At 46.5% G+C, this 20565-nt stretch overlaps 2 protein-coding genes and 1 gene segment (V, D, J or C); 1 reads left to right on the top strand and 2 right to left on the bottom strand.

Annotated features, from left to right (window-relative positions):
• Positions 1-2782: 2782 nt before the first annotated feature.
• On the bottom strand, positions 2783-4989 carry LOC105989479. The segment is given in 2 exon segments: positions 2783-3111; positions 4869-4989. Coding segments are annotated over 2 exon segments (450 nt in total).
• A 2536-nt stretch (positions 4990-7525) lies between these two features.
• On the top strand, positions 7526-16251 carry LOC105989545 (putative DBH-like monooxygenase protein 2). Its single transcript, XM_013021645.1, has 13 exons — positions 7526-7813; positions 8704-8850; positions 9582-9743; positions 9990-10073; positions 10845-11012; positions 11419-11521; positions 11649-11815; positions 12131-12222; positions 12489-12585; positions 12718-12777; positions 14216-14346; positions 15089-15206; positions 15520-16251. The coding sequence occupies exons 1-13, from the start codon at positions 7526-7528 to the stop codon at positions 15748-15750; spliced, it is 1848 nt and encodes a 615-aa protein (XP_012877099.1). The 3' UTR covers positions 15751-16251.
• A 2196-nt stretch (positions 16252-18447) lies between these two features.
• Positions 18448-20565, bottom strand: part of Mgam2 (maltase-glucoamylase 2 (putative)) — a 63518-nt gene continuing 61400 nt past the window's right edge. The window contains exons 48-49 of the mRNA XM_013021570.1: positions 19978-20223; positions 18448-18488 (exon numbers count right to left, since the gene is read on the bottom strand). Coding sequence (XP_012877024.1) covers positions 18448-18488; positions 19978-20223 — 287 coding nt within the window. The remainder of the gene's footprint in view (positions 18489-19977; positions 20224-20565) is intronic.

Here is a 20565-nt window from a genome sequence, read left to right as displayed (position 1 = left end):
GCTGCCACCGCAGGAATTCTGGGCCGTGGAACAGCACATGTCTCTACATCTAACCTCAGCATTAAACTAAATGGGCTCCTTAGACTGTGCGTGCCTAACTTACTTCTGAGCATCCTGTAACATCGAGATGACACAACCATCCATCCTCCCCCATAAGTAAAGACAGAAAGCACAGCAAACCATAGGCAGCTGGAGTCTACCTAGGGGGGTCATTTTGTAATTGAAACTGACAATTGGCTTATTGGAGAAAGGGCCACTCCATAACCACTTGGTGTACCAAGTCTCTCCCTACTGCTTATACTGAATTCAAGGATGTGTTGTTTGTCTTCCAGTGATTTAAATACATAACTTCCAAATAGGTCACCTGACAAGAAGTGATGAGTGAGTAGCAAAACTGGTGGAAAGAAGTATTTGTTTTTGTTTTTTAGTTTTTTCGATCTGGTCGTGGGGCCTGAACTCTTGGCCTGGGCACTGTCCCTCAGTTCTTCAGCTCAAGGCTATTGCTCTACCACTTGAACCACAGTGCCACTTTCAGCTTTTTTCTTTTTGCTTATGTGGTGCTGAGGAATCGAACCCAGGGCCTCAGGCATGCAAGGCAAGCGCTCTACCACTGAGCCACTTTCCCAGCCCCAGTGGAAAGAAGTATTTAAGAATAAGGGCTGTAAGACACATTGCACTTAATTTCTCCTTGTCAATACAACTCATCATTGGGCCTAGATATGTTCTAGTCATTCATTTTGCAGGATTCTGGGCAGCTACTTGAAACCTGAGAGATTAATGCAAAATTTAACTGGGTCTATGACATGATAGAAAAACAGAGTCATTATGTATACATAATATCAGATTGTACATCTTACAATATACACACGTATATATGAAATAGCTATATCTGTATTTACATATATATGTATATATATATCTCCAGTCTTCCACTTTCAATAACTACAAATGGAACTCTCTAGAACACTGTCTTTGTTTTTTTACTTTTCAGTCCTCAATCAAGTGCCCAGAGAAAATTGCTTATGAAAATCTCTCAGACCTCTACTGGTTGAGGGCTACAGAAGGGAGGCAAAAAGAGGGGAGCAAAAAAAAGAAAAGAAAGAAAGAAAGGAAAGAAGAAAGAAGAAGAAGAAGAAGTAGTAGGGAAGGAAGGAAAGAGAAAGAAGGAAAGAAAGGGAAAGAGGAAGGAAGGAAGGAAAAAGCTAGTTGGACAGCTGGCAAAATAAAACTGGCAAACATGTATCACAGAAACAAATGCTGGACAAAATCAAACCCATATGCCAGAGACAGGGGTGCTTTCCTTGTCTCTCTTACTTTCCCAGAGATTAAGTGGTTGATGGAGACTCGCGGAGGATTGTCTCTCACTATGAAATATACACCCAAACCGGCTCTGGCCTGTCCAGTTTTGAGCTCCTGCAGTGCACCAGTCCTGGAGAGTTAATTTACTCACGTTATTTGGCCTCTGGTTTTTCACTGATTTGTGTTTAGGTTCATAGCAGGCAGCGCAATGCTTGATTTCCAGACTCTGTATAAACAGGAGGACTTGGAAGAAGTCTGCAACACCTGCCATGACCTGGACTGTCCCAGTGACGCCCCCCCCGGCCTCTCACCTGGGTGGCAAGGTCTCTCAGCCCGAGCTTCTGTGCTCTGGTTGGAGCACACCCATTCCTCCTACCTGGAAACCTCGTCTCCAGCCCCCAGCAGTTTCTGTCTGCCCTCAGTTTCCCTTTTGCTCTTGACACACGAGCGTAGATCTGAAGCCACGTGTGTACACTCGAAGGACATTTTGTAGTCATTTTGGTTTGCTGCTGTGTGAGTGTGCTTGTGTGTGTGAGAGAAGCAAGGAGGGGAATGATTGATGCCAACACCCAGGGAACAGGGAGGAAGGGAAAGCGGAGTGACGTGAGGTCAGAGCAGCCACACCACGAGTCTCTGGTGACCCCATTCTGCTGTCAGAAAGTCAAGGAGGTCTTTGTGAAGACTTCTGCTCCCTCCGTGGCACAGATCAGCTCCGGGGCAGGAATCCCTGTGTCTAGACAGCAAAGAGAGAGAGACAGAGAGACAGAGACAAGAGAGGAGAGGAGAGAGAGAGAGAGAGACAGGGAATTGGCCAGGTAGAAAGCTGTCTTTCTCATCCATACAGCAGGTGAGGAAAATTGGAAACACAAGGCCACAAAGGTGTTGATGCCAACTTAGCCCCAGGCTGCCAGGCTGCCCCAAGCCAATGACGTCCATATTTAGAGATCATTCTGTGCAAAAGAGAGTTGGGGTGACATATGGGTGGACCAGGGAAGGGAACAAGTCCTGAAGGCCAGGAGCCCTGCAGAAGTGCTAAGGGGAGATCTCCCAAGGAACTTGGCTCTTCAAGGGGAATGTGGGTGAATGCTGCCCCCTGGTGGACAGACGCCACCCTCATCACAGGTGCTGAGAAATCTCCCCCGTGTTTTTTGCCCACAGCCCACATCCTCTTTGGCCAGTCTCCCAGCTGCGTGCCCACAATGGGTGTACACTGCTGATCTGCACTGCTCAGTCCCTGTAACATGTTGACCTTTTATAGGTTTGTGAGGATAACAGCCTTCCCCAAAGCTTCCCAACTGCGAGAGCCAAAATCTGCACCCTGAGCCATCCAGAAGCTGGGATTCAATTATTGTGCAGTTCAAGTAGAGAAAGGCATCCAGGAGACTCACATGTGGTTGGGGCACGTAGTGGGTGGGGAAGAAGCAGGCTAGGGCGGGCTCTGGGCAGAGGAGGGTGGAGGGGTTGGGAGTCTGCTGTGTGGTTTTTATTCAAATGCTCCAGCAGGGCTTCTCACTGTGTCCTGGCTGCAGGTGCAGTACAGGCTTCTGTCCTGGGTCACATTAGCCACTTGCAATCTTAATTCCATGTCATTGACCCGTGTGGCCAGGTAGTCCGCTCCAGGGAGGGAGATGACCTCCTTCTCCCCAGGACTCCTTAACTTAACCAAAAACTTCAGCTGCCGCTGGATATCTTGCTGGAACCAGCTCATCCAAGGGTACTGGGAATTCCTCAGGAGACAGCGCAGAGTCTTAGCCCCTCCACGTCGTACCACAGCCCACCGGGGCATTTGCTCCAGCAGGTGTGCGGTGGGATCTGAAATACAGGCAGGTGGAGATGAAGGCAGCTGGAGTTACCCCAGAAGTGCCTGACTGAGCTAAGACCTAAAGATAGAGACTCAGGAACCACGCTGGTAGGAGCCTGCTGGGAGCAGAAGAGACTGTGGACCAAGAAGAGTGGCGTGCCCATGGAAGCAGGCTGGCAGGTTAGGGTTAGGAAGGCAATTCTCTGCCTATGGTTTTCCCCCCTCTCCACTCCCTGGCTGGCTGCTTCTGCTTGCCATCTGACCTGCACTCATGACAGCCACCAGCCCCCAGACACACAGCATGGAAAATGGCCCCATCCTCTGGCACCTCACACTCCCTCCAGAGGGTGTGAGGCAGAGCCAGCCAGGAGAGAGAGAGAGAGAGAGAGAGAGAGAGAGAGAGAGAGAGAGAGCAGCAGCCCACCCTGGGTGAAGGCCATTGGTTGGCAAACTGGGCCTTGGCTGCAAGAGGGCGTGGCTTCACCCCGACAGCCAACATCTTTGTTTAGTCTGAAGCACAAACCTCAAAGCAAAGGTTTTCAGGCTTCCTGGCTTAAAGAGCTCCACCATGCATTCCCATTGACACCCCTGCAAGGGACTTAGTCCTGCACCCCCTGGATTGCAACCGACATGTCCCTGGAAGGGATTCCAATGTGGATCCTGGATTTTGGCAAGGGATCAACACATCTCAGTGCCAGGAAACAATACCAAGAGAACTGAGCAAGCTTCTCTCACCCCCAAGGCCTCACCACACACAGAGGCTGTTGTAGGGCCACATCAGACAGTGTGACAATGGACTTTCAACTCTGTGAGGACAAATGAAAACAAGAGGCCGCATCTCCTCTTTCATCTAGAATTAGCTCTGACTCCTTGAAGTGTGTGCAAATTTCTGAAAGGCCACATAATTCCCTTGCTAGTTGTAAGACTCAGGGAGCATATTTTATTTTTCTCAAGGGATTGGGAATGATTCTGAAATGTCATCTTCAGGGAATGTACTCATCCTTCATTTTCAGATTCTGAAAGAGATGAAGCCCTCATTTATGAGGTACCATAACTTAGGAAAGAGCACAGTGTAGAAGTTCAAATTCAAGCTGACACCTGACACTGACGTGCAAATCCACCTTTCTATTCTGAAGGTATGTTTTACGTTATGGCAAACACTGGTGTCATCACAGTTGCCAGGGGTGAATCTAGCATAAGGTGGGTGTGACAGATGGTGGCTGAGGACTCTTTATGGTTCACCATGAAATATATATATATATATATGATGCATTGCATCTGCTAGGGCACAGCAGTGGGTGAGATTCCTGGCTTTATAGTTTCTCAGTGGGTCGAGACTGACTGGTATGTGTCACATTCCAATTTAATGCCTTTTCACTAATAAAACTGTTTTCTTTTCTTTTCCCCTTATGGAGATTTTTCTTCTCTTTTTGTTTAGTTTGAAAATATTTTAATGATTTAGTAATTTGTTTGCTATAAGTAATTGATTTTGAGTAAATAAATTATCTAGGTATAATTGCACAATAGTTAACAATACTTTCCCAATCACAGATAGGAAGGTCACTGACATGTAATACAGCTTTGGCCACCAGTTCCCTCATCTGAAAATAGAAATCATACAGAGAACTCTTTCATAGGAATAAATTGATCCATACATGAAAATGGCTTAGAATAGACATTCGAGAGTATTGCTTTTATTGTTGCAATGGAAAACTTTAATTTTAATTAAAATGTGATGGAATTAATAGTAGTAATTGTCTTCTATTACCCATTATGTAGGAACTAACCAGGATTGCAATACCAAGTTCCAAAGACCTCCTTATTAGCAACCAATTTGGAAACCAATGTCTAGGAAATTCAATTAAAAAGGTCCTGTTTAGTTTCAGCATGTCGATATTTGCTAGGAAATTGTCCATTTCTTCCAGCTTCTCAAACTTATTATCATAAAGGTTTGAGAAGTATTCCTTTATAATGTTCTGAATGTTGATTGTTTCTGTAGTGATGTTTCCATTCTCATCTCTGAGTTTGTTTATTTGGGTGTGTTCTCTTCTTTTTCTGATAAGATTTGCTAAGGGTCTGTCAATTTTGTTAATTTTTTCAAAGAACCAACTCTTCGTTTTGTTGATTCTTTCTATGGTTTTGTTGGATTCTAACTCATTCAATTCTGATTTAATTTTAATTATTTGTTTCCATCTACTGGATTGGGGTTTAGCTTGCTGCTCTTTTTCAAGGAGCTTTAGAGGTCTCATTAAATTGTTGGTTTCAGATCTCTCCAATTTGTTGATGTAGGAACTCAGAGCTATAAACTTGCCCCTGAGTAGTGCCTTCGCTGTGTCCCAGAGGAGCTAGTCCTGTTTCTACCAGCTCTCCAAACTCAACATTTTATGGAAAACAGAGAGCGAGATCAATGTATCAACTCATCTTACTGTTTCAAGGCCTGGAATACAAGGTAGTTCTGCCCATCATAAATCCTGGATAGTTATAGACAAGACACCAGATTCATCTCCCTAAGGAGCTCCCATGTAGAGCTTAGAAAAGGCCTCATGTCTTGAGTGAGGAAGCTGGATGGGTCCAAGGGAACAAATGGCCTAGACATGAATAAATGGACTCTTCAGTTCTGTCCTGAGAACCCTGCTTCTTTCTTAAGGACAGTGATCTGGACAACTGAGCAGACTGCCAGATAAGGAATCTTAGGCCTTTCTCAATTTACAGAGCTGGCTGTCCTGTCTCCATGCTGTGTCCCTACTCTCCTTTAGCCTAATCCTCAGATGAGATTGGGATCAGGGTGTATTAAACACTCCCGTTATCTCTCAAGGTCATTGTGTCCCTGGAAGTTCTGCCTTGTCCTCTCTTCTTAGCTGAGTCCTTATCTTGGGCCACAGTAACCCTCTTGCTTCCAAGAGGCTTAGTTCGCTGACTTCTCTTTCAGGCCCAGAGGTGGAGTTTGTGTCTGGTCCTTTGAGAAATTTGTTTGTTCCCCTATTACATCCCCAATTACTACGCAAGTGCTCACAACAGCCTTACCAGCCTTTGAGCTCAGGAAGTACTTCAGTGACTATGCCTGAACTGATGGCATGGACAGAACATCGCAGCAACTTTTCACCCTTCCTTGAGTTCACCTCCCGTGTGGAGATACGCAACTCACTGCATATTACAGAGCTCTGCAGGGTGCATCCTCCAGTACCATGGAGATTGTGTGCACTCTGTATATGCTCTGGGACCAGGGTCACACGAGGTGACTCACTACCCTGGATCAGCTGTCTGAGCCACCAGGAGAAAGTAAGTCTGCAGCTAGAGCAAGATTAAGAAGCAGTCTGAGTATGACACCAAGAGTTGGGGATTTACCTCTGTGGCAGAGCACTTGCCTGGCAAGTACAAGGCCCTGGGTTCAGTCCTCAGCTATGAAAAAATAAAGAAGAAGAAAGAAAAAAATGATACCAGTTTTCTCCCAGTAAGAACACACCATGGGGGAAACGCTTGAGCGAGTCTGCTGCCCTGGGGTTATCGGCAATGACAGTGCTCTGGGCTCTGGTATTAGTTCAGCCACTGACAGCGGATGTATTACACACCATTCATGCTCCCAAGGTGTTACCAGAAAATTAGATAGACTGCACTTGCGTGCAGTTGAGTGGGCTTCAAGTTTCTATGTTTCCACTTTGATATCCTAATATCCCTTTGGTGCTTTTGTGGCTTGTAAAACCCATGGGCTTGCAGGGAGTCATGAAAGGCAACTCACAGAAAGAAGAAAAACAAAGCACAAATACCCTGAAGGGAAATTCGTGTCTGCTTCTCATTTCTCCCTCTCCTTCCCCTCACTTTGTCCTCTCCTTCTTCCTCTCCAGGAATCAAAGCTGAAAATCAGAGCTGTTCCAGACTTGCCCACCAGAATACCAATTTCAGCTCTTTCACCTCTAGGTGTCTTTTGTGTTCTCTCCTAGCAACTTCCTTGCTTCCTATGCTGTAACTGGCCAAGGCTGAATGGCTGGGTTAATTTGCCCTCCTGCCTCCATCCTGGACCCAGACAAAAAATGAGCTATCTGAGGATATAGCATGCACAGGAAGGAAGGGCGGAAAGGAGAGACACAAGGGAGGAAAAGAGAGGAGCCTGAAAACCTCCTTAGCATTGCTGAATCTCCTTGGGCAAGACATTGGCATGGAATTAAGCTGGGAAATGTGATTTATTGCTGATAATTTCATGCCAAGTCCCCGCTTCAAGGTGAGAGAAAACTCCCAGCTCCACTCTCCAGACACATCTCACTCCAGTTATGTAAGTGGCACCACTTGGAAACCAAAGGATAATCAGCTCAGCAGAGTCCTGGCCCGCCCCTCCCCAGTGGCTCCAAGCCAAGCACAGGGAGAGGCTCATATAAGTCCAGAGCTCCCGAGTGTTCATCTGCAGGAGAGATGCTCTGGGCCCCAGGAGCCATGAGCTGTGTCCTTCTCTTCAGGCTTTTCCTACTTCTGGGCCTGGTAATACCTTCACAGGGCAGCCGCCTGGGGCCTACATCTCCCCTGCGCTATTCCAGGTTCCTAGATTCTTCCAATATAATTTTCCTGCGCTGGGACTTTGATCTTCAGACTGAGATCATCACTTTTGAGCTCCAAGTCCAGACATCTGGTTGGGTGGGCCTGGGCATTACCAATCGTTACACCAATGTGGGAGGTGATCTGGTGGTCGGAGGAGTCCTGCCCGATGGCAAAGTCTACTTCTCGGTAAGTCTGAGGGTGACTTCTGGCCAGAGGCCAACTTCCTGTCTGGATTGAGGATGTCTTCATAACTTCACATTTTCCAACCAGGTCCCCAGCCCCCTCTATAGACTCCTGATCTCTCTGCAGAGATGGTCCAGTGTACGGTTCGCAATCTGTCTTCCAGCACACACATTGCCAAGGCTGCTAAGAGAAAAAAAAGGTTTAGGACGTGAACACACCTTGCTAATAGCCCAGTAAATTCAGGTCACTGGGGAAAATTCAAAGCTGTGGAAGATACAGCCCCTGCCCTCAGTTTCCCTTCAGCCCAGTCAGCTGGATCACAACATTAAATTCGGCAGCAATGACCTCAGTGTCTTAAAACGGTTGGATACTCTGGTTTCAGCAGGCACGGCTCTGACTTCTTTTTATTTTAAACTTCATAACATCACTATGAAGTGTATGATCATTGCAATACTCACATTTCAGATGAAAAAGGAGCTTCACTCTGCTTTCCAAATCTCACTGATTCCGAGCTCAGAATCACTATCTGAACCACACTGGCATAGGAAAAGTTTCTGTAATATAGTGTAAGGTAATATATGTGAAGAGCCACATGACAAAGGATGAATGGTTTAGATGATTCTCCAAATAAGTGAGTTTCCAAAGGTCATGGAAGTAAGATTCGAAACAGGAGAAGCAAAAGTAGATCATGAGGTGAAATTCCAGCAGACATGGTCAGTCTTCCCGAAGAATCCATGTCGGGGCACCATGCTGTACCGTAGGTGGAAGCCTCCTCACAAAGCAGACCTGGTTCCACTACCTCAGTACCTTGAGCTTGCTAAGAGGACACTCACTGCCCCAACGCATGAACTCCTGGGCTTTTGTTCTCACTTCTTGGCCTTCCCTGGACTCAGGATCAGCACCTTGTAGATGAAGACACCCTAGAGGAGGATGGGAGCCAGGATGCTGAGCTCCTGGGGCTGACAGAAGATGGCCTGTACACCACCATGCGCTTCTCCAGACCCTTCCGCTCCTGCGACCCTCAGGATCAAGATATTACGGTAGGCCACAGAGAGGAGAGACGCAGCTATTCTTCCTGCTGAGATGTAATCACTGCCAATCATACAGTCAACGGCACTTCTCTAGAATGCAATCCTTTCCAGAAGTGTTATCATTCCTAGGTATTACCCCAACTCCTCACAGGGTCACCTCCCGGAGATTCAGTGCCCACCCTCCCTCCGTCAGTGTCATTTAACGGTACAGTATTAGGATTTCCAGTTAAGTCAATTCTTTGATTTACAGGTATAGACTCCGGCACTGAGGGGAAATGGCAGAAAGACACTGTGTTCAAAATGACTTGAAAGATTATCTTTAGAGACAGAATAAGAAACAAATAAGTACTGGCTCCACTTTACAAGTTCTTTCAACCAGATGGTGGTGGCTCATGCCTGTAATCCCAGCTACTCAGGAGGCTGAGATCTGTGGGTCATAGATTGAAGCCAGCCCAGGAGAAAAATCCCCATGAGACTCTTAACTCCAACTAACCAACTCCAAAACTAGAGGTAGAGCTGTGGCTCAAAGTGGTAGAGCACTAGCCTTAAGCAAAAGAGCTCAGGGACAGTGCCTAAGCCCTGAGTTCAAGCCCCATGACTGACATCCCCTTCTCCCCCCCCAAAAAAGTTCTTTCCATTCCCCTGGGCAGACATGAGCTGCTTGCATAGGGCCTTGGCTACAAGGTGTACAAAGGGCTATTATTGGTGCAGCAGCCCCTCAATGCTCATGACACCCCCAGAGCGACACCATGAGAGTCCTGACCGCCTATGGCCTGGATGACACACCCAAGCTTCACCGGAAACGAACCTTCGTCAAGTCCATTTTCCTGCTGCAAATATTCTATCATGATGACACAGATGCTCCCGAAGATGCCATCATCTACGACCTGGAAATCACAGATGTGAGACCTGGGGCTCTACCTACCTGCCCCCAGCTTCCTTTCCATCTCCCCACTCAACCTAGACTGCCCCCACTTCATACCCAATGTTCAATTCATTCCTGGGGGCCATGTTAATGTGGCTTCCCTCGTTTCCCCGAGTACCACTAGTCTAGCCCTAAAGCAAATGCCCTGGCTTGCTCTGTTCCTCCTCTGCTTCCAGGGAGGCCCCATTCCCATCCTATTTAGTGTCTTTCACCCTCTCTCCAGTTCCTCATTCCAGAGGCAGACACCACATATGCCTGCACCTTTCTTCCTCTCCCCATCGTCAGCAAGAAGCATCACATCTACAAGGTACTCCAGGCAGATTGGCTAGGGAGCTACAGATTGCACTTTAGCTACAGAAGGCACTTTAGCAGAGATATGGGCACGTTGTGCCCTGAAAGATAGTATCCAGAAGTTTTCTGGGAGGAAGCAAAGGGGAAGTCGATGGGAGGGAAGTCAGGGGAGGGATCAGGTGGGGCTTGGTGAACAAGGAAGTGACATCATTTTCTGAGCCCAGAATCCACTCAATCCTCACATGCAGTGGACATTACATTGGAAGCTACTAGTTAATAAGTGTTTTCTAAGAACCAGATTTATCCTGCCTCAGAACTCTGATTTCTTAACCTAGAAGGAGGTAAAGTCAGGAGGGGATGTGGTCAGGGCTCCTGGAAAGTAAGCAATCTGACAAGAAGAGTGAATTCAAACTTGGTTATTTTACTTCAAATTTAAATAATTCCATTTTGATTGACCAAGTCCATAAAAATATGATGTTTGACAAAGTGCTAAAGATGTGGGAAACATGTTTTTTAAGGTAGAGGTGCATGCTTGAAGAGTGTGACCTGACTAAAGTTATGGAAGAAAGTCAGAAGTCTTGGAAAATCTTAGCTGCTTTAGCACCATGTGCTATGTTTTTGGGGAGAGGTTCAAGAGGCTTTAAAAAGAGTCAAACAGAGCTGGGCAAAAAGGTAGCTTGGGAAGAAGACTTGAGAATGATTTAGAAATAGTAAATAGCCAGCTGTGAGAGTAAGGATTTGGCAGAGGGAAATCCTCACTGAGTCTTGCTCTTCTTTCTCGGTACAGTTCGAGCCCAAGTTGCTGGCCCACAATGAGACAATGGTGCACCACATCTTGGTGTATGCCTGTGGCAACGCCAGCACACTCCCCACGGGCATCGACGAATGCTATGGGTTTGATGCCGCCTTCTCCCTCTGCTCCCAAGTCATCATGGGCTGGGCTGTCGGGGGCCTTGTGAGTCTTGTGATGGGAAAACGCATAGCGAAGGGAGGAGCATGTTATTGGACAATGGGGCTGGTAGAAATCTAGGAGAAAGCGAGGTCTGGAGTGAGAGTTAGAAAAGGAGCACAAGGGGCTGGGAAGGTGGCTCAGTGGTAGAGCACTTGCCTTGCATGCTCAAGGCCCTGGGTTCGATTCCTCAGCACCACGTAAGCAAAAAGAAAAGAGCCAGAAGTGGTGCTGTAGCTCAAGTGGTAGAGCACTGGCCTTGAGCTGAAGAGCTGAGGGACAGCGCCCAGGCCCAGAGTTCAGGCCCCATGACCGGACCCCCAAAAAAAAAAAAGAAAAGGAGCACAAAAGCCCTGGGTTCCCGAGCCTAGTCCCCAGTTCTTCTTGCGGCCACATTTCCCTCCTTCCCCAGAGCTACCAGCTTCCTGATGAGGTGGGCATCTCTATTGGGACCCCCTTGGACCCTCAGTGGATCCGACTGGAGATTCACTACAGCAACTTTCACAACCTTCCTGGTGAGCTTCCCCCGAGGGCTGAGCAGAGAGAAGTCCGGAGCAGGTGCTCTCCGATTGGTCACACCCCACCCCAGCTTCCTGGGCCTGCCCTCCTGCCTTCTGCCGAGGTGGTTTCTTTCCCTACTAGGTATCTATGACTCTTCAGGGATACGTCTATACTACACCTCTCACCTGCGTAAATACGACCTAGGAATCCTGGAGCTGGGCGTCTTAACTTTTCCCATCCACTTCATTCCGCCGGGTGCTGAATCCTTCAAGTCCTATGGGCTGTGTAAGACAGACAAGTTTGAAGAGGTGAAGCTGCCTGCCAGGCCTTGCCTAAGGGTTCTCCATTTCCCAAGACAGCTGCGATCTGGTCCCGAAGCACATATAGCCAGAACACCAGACCTGGAGGATGATTGGAGCCTGGTGCTTATAGGAAAATGACGAACGCCAACCATGCAAGGGACAGGATGAGTCTGGGATACTGGGTTGGTGGGAAATGGGATAACAAGAGGGGCAGAAGGGTCAGCCACATGAGGAAGAGGAAGGTCAATGTTCAATAGTAATATAAACAGAGCTCAAGATCAGAGTTCTTAACACATCAGGTGTGCCTCCTCCCTGCTGCAGATGAACGGAGCTCCAGTGAATGACATGATCGTAGCAAGCTACCTCCTCCACACTCACTTGGCTGGCCGGGCTCTGCGGGCTGTGCAGTACAGGTAAGACCGTGGTTGGAAGCTCTCTCTTCTGTATATGGGACTAGATATTTACTTTTCAGCATGCTCAGCTGGGAATAGGAGGAACCAGAACTATCCTTCAAATCGAGACAACCAGAACAAGGCTGTGTAGGAAGGAACCTTTGCGTGCATTTTGGGGACAGACTGTGTTCACAGTGACTCCAGCATACTGCACCTTTTTACAGCGGGCCTCCTCTCTAGAATCCATCTTCATCTCTGACCTGCCTCCTCTCCTTCTCTCCTTCTAGAAATGGAAAACAACTCCGGACAATCTGTAAAGATGATTCCTACGACTTCAGTCTGCAGGAGACACGAGATTTACCTCATCTTGTGGACATCAAGCCGGTGAGAGCCGGGGGACGGGGGTGGGAGGCGTGGCTGGAGCTAGAGAAGAGCAGCATTGAGCTCAAAGGAAGCCACAAGACTGTACCTGAGTCCTTCCCACGCTTACTTAGCCTTCCTATTTCCTCTGAACAGGGAGATGAGCTGCTGGTAGAGTGTAATTACCAGACACTGGATCGGGACTCCACAACGTTTGTAAGTATTGTGAGCCCTCAAAGAGAGCTCAGCCCCAGCTTTAGCTATTCAGTGATTGGTTTTTCAGCCAGCGCCCTACGCATTCATATGGAACATTTCATGCTCTTCCTCTCCCATGTGTCCAAGATGGGCACAGATATATGATGCATTAAGACCATGGGAAGACAGGATGTAACAGTGAAGGCCACGGACTATGAGTCTTCACTGGCCTGCGTTGCCAACATAATCATCTAGTAGCTTTCTAACCTGAAGCAAAGATTCAACCTCTTTTTACCTCAGTTTCAAAATGTGTCCAAGAGTCAATACTACTACCTAGCACATAAGATCGCTGTAAATATTGGTCAGCACCTGCAGGACAGCTAGATTGTTGCCTGCCTGTGGCAGATGCTTGCTAAGGGATCAATGTCATTGCTATGGGAACAGCGCTAGAAGTGGTTCAATGCTTCTTGCAAATTTCAAAAAACATCCATGCCTTTGAGGAAGAAAATGTAACCATACAAATGATTATAAGAAAGGAATATATTCTACAAGGGAAAAGTGGGGATAAGGGATGGGGGGAGTTATAGAGAAGGACAAGAATGAGAAAGCCATCAATAATAAAAGCATGGAGTGTGCATGGGGCTTAAGGCCTGAAGGAAGTACCAGTCAAGCAAGCTAACTAAGTTAGAGTGAGTTCAGTCCCCAGTTCAACAAATGAGAAAAGCATAGAGAAGAGAGAGGAAAGGAAAAAGAAAGAAAGAGAGAGAGAAAGAAAGAGAGAGAGAGAGGAAGGAAGGAAGGAAGGAAGGAAGGAAGGAAGGAAGGAAGGTAGGAAGGAAGGAAGGAAAGAAGGAAGGAAGGAAGGAAGGAAGGAAGGAAGGAAGGTAGGAAGGAAGGAAGGAAAGAAGGAAGGAAGGAATGAGGGAAGGAAGGGAAGGAGGGAAGGAAGGAAGAGCTCTTGGGTAGAGGTTAAAGGGATTAGGAAATATATCTGAAGGAATGGCACACAGTTGAGGGGAGATGAGACTCAGAAGGGTCCCGGAGCAGGGTGAGGCTGCTCTGCCTGTACCTTTCAAACAGCAGGGTCTAACTCTGCCACATTCTAAATAGAATCCAGGCAAATAAATCAGAATGGGATTTTATTAACTATTTACTGGCAGCTCTAGAGAGATCATCAATACTAACTGCAAGACAATCTAACCCTAACCCAAACAAGGATGGTGGAACAGAAATGGAGAAAAGGAAGAAGAGGCATGATATATTTCTATACTATCAGCAATTGTCCAGTGATCAAAAATATAATATCCGAAAGGAAGATCCATGGACTCGCTCTCCAGAAAGGCAAAAATAAGAAGGAGTTTCTGGAGCAGAATGACTACCCGTGCTATCTTCTGCCTGCCTCAGGCCCTCCTGGCTGCATACCTCTGTTCTTAGTCTCTCTCTCTTTCACCTTTTCCAGGGAGGCATCAGCACCATTAATGAGATGTGCCTCATCTTTCTCTTCTACTATCCGAGAAATAACATCTCCAGCTGCCTAGGCTTCCCTGACATCATCTATGTGGCCAACGAGCTGGGGGAGGAGGCGTCAGAGTAAGTCATCCCCACAAGGGTCGGGGAAGGGCTGGAGGAAGGAGGAAAAGGTGATTGGCCCACTACTGCCCTGGTTGATGAGCCAGGAGTCATCAGGGGGTAGCCAATCAACGCCTGCCCCTCTCACGCTTTTCTTAGTGCCTGATTCTCCAATCAGATTTTTGTGTGTGGGGGAGGGAGGGTGGAGTTTGTGATGTCAGAAAGACCTTTGGGCGAGGCAGAAGAGAGCTGGTGGGCAAGTCAGATCCCTTAGGCACAAATTCTGTCTTTCTCACTGTGCCCCTTGACTCAAAGATTATTTGTACATTCAAGTCACGATCTTCAGTTGTTTGGAGGTAAAGGTCTCTGAGATGCTCAGGAGATTCCAGAAACTTCTAAGAAATAAATGTGCATCAATGCAGACACACTCCATTTCCCATGGAGCTTCAGGGTGACTACAGGTTTCCTGAAGTCGGTCCAGTCACATGCTTGGTTGTTCTGGCTACTCGATTGATTAAGAACCATGCTTAGATGTGGTCCTTTTCCCTTTCTCCAGTGTCTAAGATTCTCCTCTCTGATGACATTTTTCCTCTGTCAAATTCACCGTGGTGCTCCCTGAGCTATAAGGCCGTCCACGGGGCTTACACTGACACGAAACTCACACTCTTGAAAACACAGATGAGGCTTTCAGTGTATTCGCTCAAAGCTCTCAGTCAACCCAAAGTCAATCTGTGTATCCCCATCCTCACCACACCACCCACAGGAATCCCATGGAGAACCTGATCGTCTTGGAAAATATCGATTGGACTCCAGAGAACATAAGGAAGGCCGAGAAAGCCTGCAAGGAGGCCCGGCAGACGGTGATGATCAAAACCATCAATGTGGGTGCCTGGGGATCAGGTGCCGTCTTAGACCTAGGGCCAGGGTGGGGGAGTCTGGGATTGTGTTGGCCCAAGGCAGGAAAAGAGGAGGATGACTGAGGTGAGTGACGGTGTGGAGTTTCAGGGTAGAGAAAGGAGGGACTGAAGCAGTAGAATGACTAGTTGTTGCTGCCTGGGCGGGGGTTGGGGGTGGGGTGGGGAGTGAATGGAGGCGCCTAGTTAGCCTGGACAGAAATGATCTGGTAAGGTTTCAAAGAAGGGAAAGAGGGATGAGAAGCTTCTGGATTTCCCCCTTCCCTCCCCTCTCCTGAAGGAGCTGATTGAAAACACCACAGGATGGATTCCTGACATCACTCCTGCTCCTCGAGGGCCCTGCTTGGAGTCTTCTGGAGGCAAAGTCGAGCCTCAGGACAAGAACCCTGCAGGATTCAGGGCAGCACCCGTGGCCCTCCCACATTCCAACATGGCCACCCCTGCAGCCTTTCCTCTGGCTGCCCTCTTGTGGCTCCATGGTGCCCTCTTGTGGCTCTTGGTCATCCTCTAGACTGGAGCGTGATGCTGTCTCCCCCTGCCCCATCCTCAGAGCTCTGTCTCTCTGCCCTCCCTGATTTTCAGCACACAGACAAGAAAGATGTCCCCCACGGGTGCCATGACCCAAGCCGCAGTGAGCTCTAAAGCATCGTGCACAACTCCATCTGCAAGTCATCTTTTTAATGCTTTAAAACGATGTGTTCTGGCAATCTCTGGCTCCAAGGCTGGATGTGAAATGATGGATCCATTCTCTGAGAAGTTGGTGGTGACTGAACTCCATCCAGAGTCACGAGTTGGGATGGGTTTAAGTGCAGAAAGAGCCAAGCAACCTTCTGCCCCAGCATATCTCCATGACTGCTAATTCCTCCTTTCTAATGACTTGTTTCTGCCCTCTCTGTGGCGCAGTGGCAGTAAGCCACAGACATGGTGAGCTAGAGGTGATCTGTGGTAAAGGGAAGGGCTCCGTGTATCAGAACAAAGTTCCAGGCCTCACATTAAATATAACTCAACTTGCTGCCTGTGTTGCCATCTCTTTCCTTTGAGCCTTTGGTCCTGGAGAGGGAGCTGAGTGATCTCTCCAGGTTCTCAGATAAGATATCCAAAGGGCATGGAAGTTCTTGGCTGACTAAAACGATATTTACCATGCAATCCTTGACATTTGCTTTTGTCTCCACGGTTGGGTGATCTTTTTATTTCCCCAAGTGTCGCATTGTCATTCAAATCACTTTCTCTCAAGAGCCTTACTGGACAGGCAAACTGAAATGGGCTCTGGGAATGGATGAAGAACAAAGTGGAGAAAGGCAATCCTAAGCCCAGAGAATCAATTAAGTATAAATGCTTTGGGGAACCACAGATGGTACCTGTGGTTTCTAGGAAAGGCTGCCCTGGGAGTTTCAAGGATATTTCTCTATGTGTTCTGAGTTTGAAAAGCTCATCCCTACACTAAAGGATTTGAAGTCACTCTTCAGGTGTATGTGTATTGTAAAAGGCACATCTGCTCTGGCTGTCCTTGAGTGTTTAAAGGGATCTTAACCTCCAGGAGACCAGGGATGTAGTCTCAGAAAGCTCCATGTTGCTGCTCCAGGGACTCATCCTGGGGCATCACATCAGAGTCCTTCTTCCTGAGGAAGCAATAGTCCTCTTCTGGGACCGGGCAGGTGCACTGGGGATGTGGGTTGTGTTCAGCAGTGACCTTCACCGTCCTTGCCCGTGGGCAGTTCAGACTGCCCTCTCTGTAACTGCAGCACACCCAGTGCCCTCATTCAGCTCCTGCAGATGTGACTTGCATCAACTTGATTGGAACTACATCTCAGCCCAAAAATGTCTGGACAGGGGAAGAAACAGGTATATCTTAATTCTGGATGCACAAGTGTCCACAGACAGCATGCAAGGGAAATGGAGTGCTTCCTTCACTGTAATAATCCTGAGCTGCCTTCCAGTTATCTGAAGGCTATGAAGTACTTTCTGTAACAAGGATACACATAAAAGCGAGATCCAGGTGAAATCTTAAAACTTAGACAAATTATTTCTCCCAGTTCACACTGATGAATGAGTATGGCTGACATTTGTGTTCTCACTTGTATTAATCCAGGGCTTCTCAGACAAATGGTTGTTTGTTGTTGTTGTTTATTTGTTGTATGTGCTGGTACTACAGCTTGAATTTAGGGCCTAGGCACTATCCCTTAGCTTTTTTGTTCAGTGCTTGAACCATAGCTCCACTTCCTCTTTTTGGTAGTTTATAGGAGATAAGAGTCTCATCTTGGGCTGGGAAGGTGACTCTGTGGTAGAGCGCTTGCCTTGCATGCCTGAGGCCCTGGGTTCGATTCCTCAGCACCACATAAGCAAAAAGAAAAAGAAGCCGGAAGTGGCGCTGTGGCTCAAGAGGTAGAGCACTAGCCTCGAGCTGAAGAGCTGAGGGACAGCGCCCAGGCCCAGAGTTCAAGCCCCACGACCGGAACCAAAAAAAAAAAAAAGAGTCTCATCTTATCCTGTCCTTCAGAATGGCTTAGAGCCACAGTCCTCAGATCTCAGTCTCCAGAGTAGCTAGGATTATAGGTGTGAGCCATTGGCGACTGGCTTACCAAACAAGGTCTTTCAGCCTCAATGCTCCATTTAAAGATTGCATTCTGGCTAGGTTTCTGATGCTAACCTTGGGTCTATACTGCAGCCTTGCCTTAGGAAGTTTTGAGCCAGCTGGGAAGCTCCAGGTTCTGGCCCAACACAGATCTCAAGCCCTGTGTTCCTCCCTTTCCATTTCATGTTCCTCCCTGGATTTCCTTTGCTTTCTTTCACATTCCATCTGCTAAGGAAAGCTAGCATGCACACACACACACACACACACTGACCCACCTTTGTATGTTCCACATATGTCAGGAACAGGTGTTAATATATATAATATAATATTTTATTAATTATATATAATTATATAATATATAATTATCATATGTATTATATATGGATTAATGGCTTAGCCTAGTACTACAGGAAAAATATCTTAAGATATTCCCACATAGGAAGTGACGCTGTGGCTCAAGCAGTAGAGCGCTGGCCTTGAGCTGAAGAGCTGAGGGACAGCGCCCAGGCCCAGAGTTCAGGCCCCACAGCCGACAAAAAAAAAAAAAAAAAGATATTCCCACAGAGCTGTGTGCCCAATGAGCTAATGCTCAAGTTCCTTTTGAATGTTTTTATACTGTGACTGAAATTTCCCCAACTACTCAAAATCAGAAGCCTTTAGAAACCTGGCAGACACAACTGCAACCAAGTAACAAAATTAATAGTAATAGGTAAACAGACCTCACCTGAAACCCAAGTTGGGTATGATTGCTTCTGCATTATTTCTGCCCCCAAAGGCATCATCTCAGTACAATCATGAGAAAATGGAAAACAAACCAAGTACACAAGGGACATTCTACAACAAACTGGCTTGTCATTTCAACAAGTGTCAGAATCATGGAGAGAGAGAGATGGGCGGGGGGGGGGGTGGTGAGGAACACACACTGAGGGAAGATTCTAGAAGAGACTAAAAAATGAACCCAACCAAAAATGCACTATGATATGTGTTCCTAGACTAACCTCTTTTATGTTTTTATTTTTTTCTTGCTTATATTGTTGTTTGTGTTTCCCATAAAGAACATGGGCAGCACAATAGAGACATTTGGCTTGGGACTGGGCAGTAAGTGATGTTATTATCTGCATGTTGATTTGCTACATCTTTTTTTTTGGTTAAATGTAGACATATGAAGAAATGTTCTTTGTTTTATTAGGAAATTCATACAAACCTTTTTAATAATAATAAAACACTCTACAAACTCTCAGCTATGTAAGGCAGAGGGGGTGCATAATTTATAAGACAATGATCTAGAGATCTGAGTGAATGGTATGCCAGAGTTTTCTCCACTACTGTTGCAACTTTTCTCTAATTTTACTTTAAGTTTTCAAATATAATTTTATTGTTATTATGATGGTGTCATACAGAAGGGTTACCATTTCATGAGTCAGGTAATGAGAACACTTCTTTTTTGGACAATGTCACCCCTTTGCTTTCCCAGTTTTTCCCTTTTCTCTAATTTTAAGCTTACTTAGAAACAAAATTATAATTAAAACAATCTAGCCCTGAATATATAAGATAACACTATGAAAAATGGAGGTAATATTAAAAACAAAGAAAGAAAAATAAGGCAGATAATGAATAACATGGAAACAATGGATTTAGAAAAATGTCAATTTTCACAAGAAAGAACTTTTGGCCAACTCTTACTCTTGAAAAGCATTTTTGGTCTTCAACTCTAGTATAGTCCTAGGCTCTGAGCAAATGTCAGCGGCAAGCACAAATAAATATCTTTGGCTGCAAAGCACTAAAATAGTATTTTAAAGACAATTATTCCTATAGCCACAAGATGGCGATAATTTAATTCAGAGTAAACAGTCCCTCCTTAGTTGTTATTTAATAGTTTAAGTCATTCATTTTTGTGGCTGGTTGGGGAGGAAGCGTCTGCATCTGGAAGAGTACTGTTTGTTGTGACCTTAGTGGTACTTGTTGTGTAAGATGGGGTTGTGCTAAGAATGGTATCATTATTATTGGCAGTAGTGCCTGTAGAGAAAGGAGTAGCTATACCAAGAAGAGCACTACTAGGTGTAACATCAGTAGTACGTGTTGTATAGGATGGGGTTAAGGGAGGAATGAGTAGAATAGTACTGGTGGTAGTATTTATAGAAGAGGTAGTTGTGCCTAGAACAGTACCTTTCACTGGAACCTCAGTAGTGTTTGTTGTGTAAGCTGGGGCTGTGTCAGGAGCTGTGACACCAGCATTAGCAGTGGTGTTTGCAGAGATAGGAGTACTTGTACCTAGACTAGTACTGGCAGTTGCATTTATAGAAGAAGGGGTAGTTGTACCTGACAGAGTACTGTTCACTGTGACCTCAGTAGTATTTGTTGTGTGAGCTGGGGTTGTGATAGGAGCTGTGATATCAGTGTTGGTGGTAGTACCTGCAGAGATACGAGTGCTTGTACCAGGACTAGTACTGGCAGTTGCATTTATAGAAGAAGGGGTAGTTGTACCTGACACAGTACTGTTCACTGTGAACTCAGTAGTATTTGTTGTGTGAGCTGGAGTTGTGATAGGAGCTGTGATATCAGTGTTGGTGGTTGTACTTGTGGAGATAGGAGTGTTTGTACCAGGACTAGTACTGGCAGTTGCATTTACAAAAGGAGTAGTTGTACCTGACACAGTACCGTTCACTGTGACCTCAGTAGTATTTGTTGTGTGAGCTGGGGTTGTGATAGGAGCTGTGACATCAGTGTTGGTGGTTGTACTTGTGGAGATAGGAG

This window comes from Dipodomys ordii, unplaced genomic scaffold (assembly GCF_000151885.1).
Source record: "Dipodomys ordii isolate 6190 unplaced genomic scaffold, Dord_2.0 Scaffold56, whole genome shotgun sequence".
In the NCBI taxonomy this organism is placed as follows: Eukaryota; Metazoa; Chordata; class Mammalia; order Rodentia; family Heteromyidae; genus Dipodomys; species Dipodomys ordii.
Note: the sequence above shows the minus strand (reverse complement) of the source record. Positions and strands in the feature narration are given on the sequence as shown.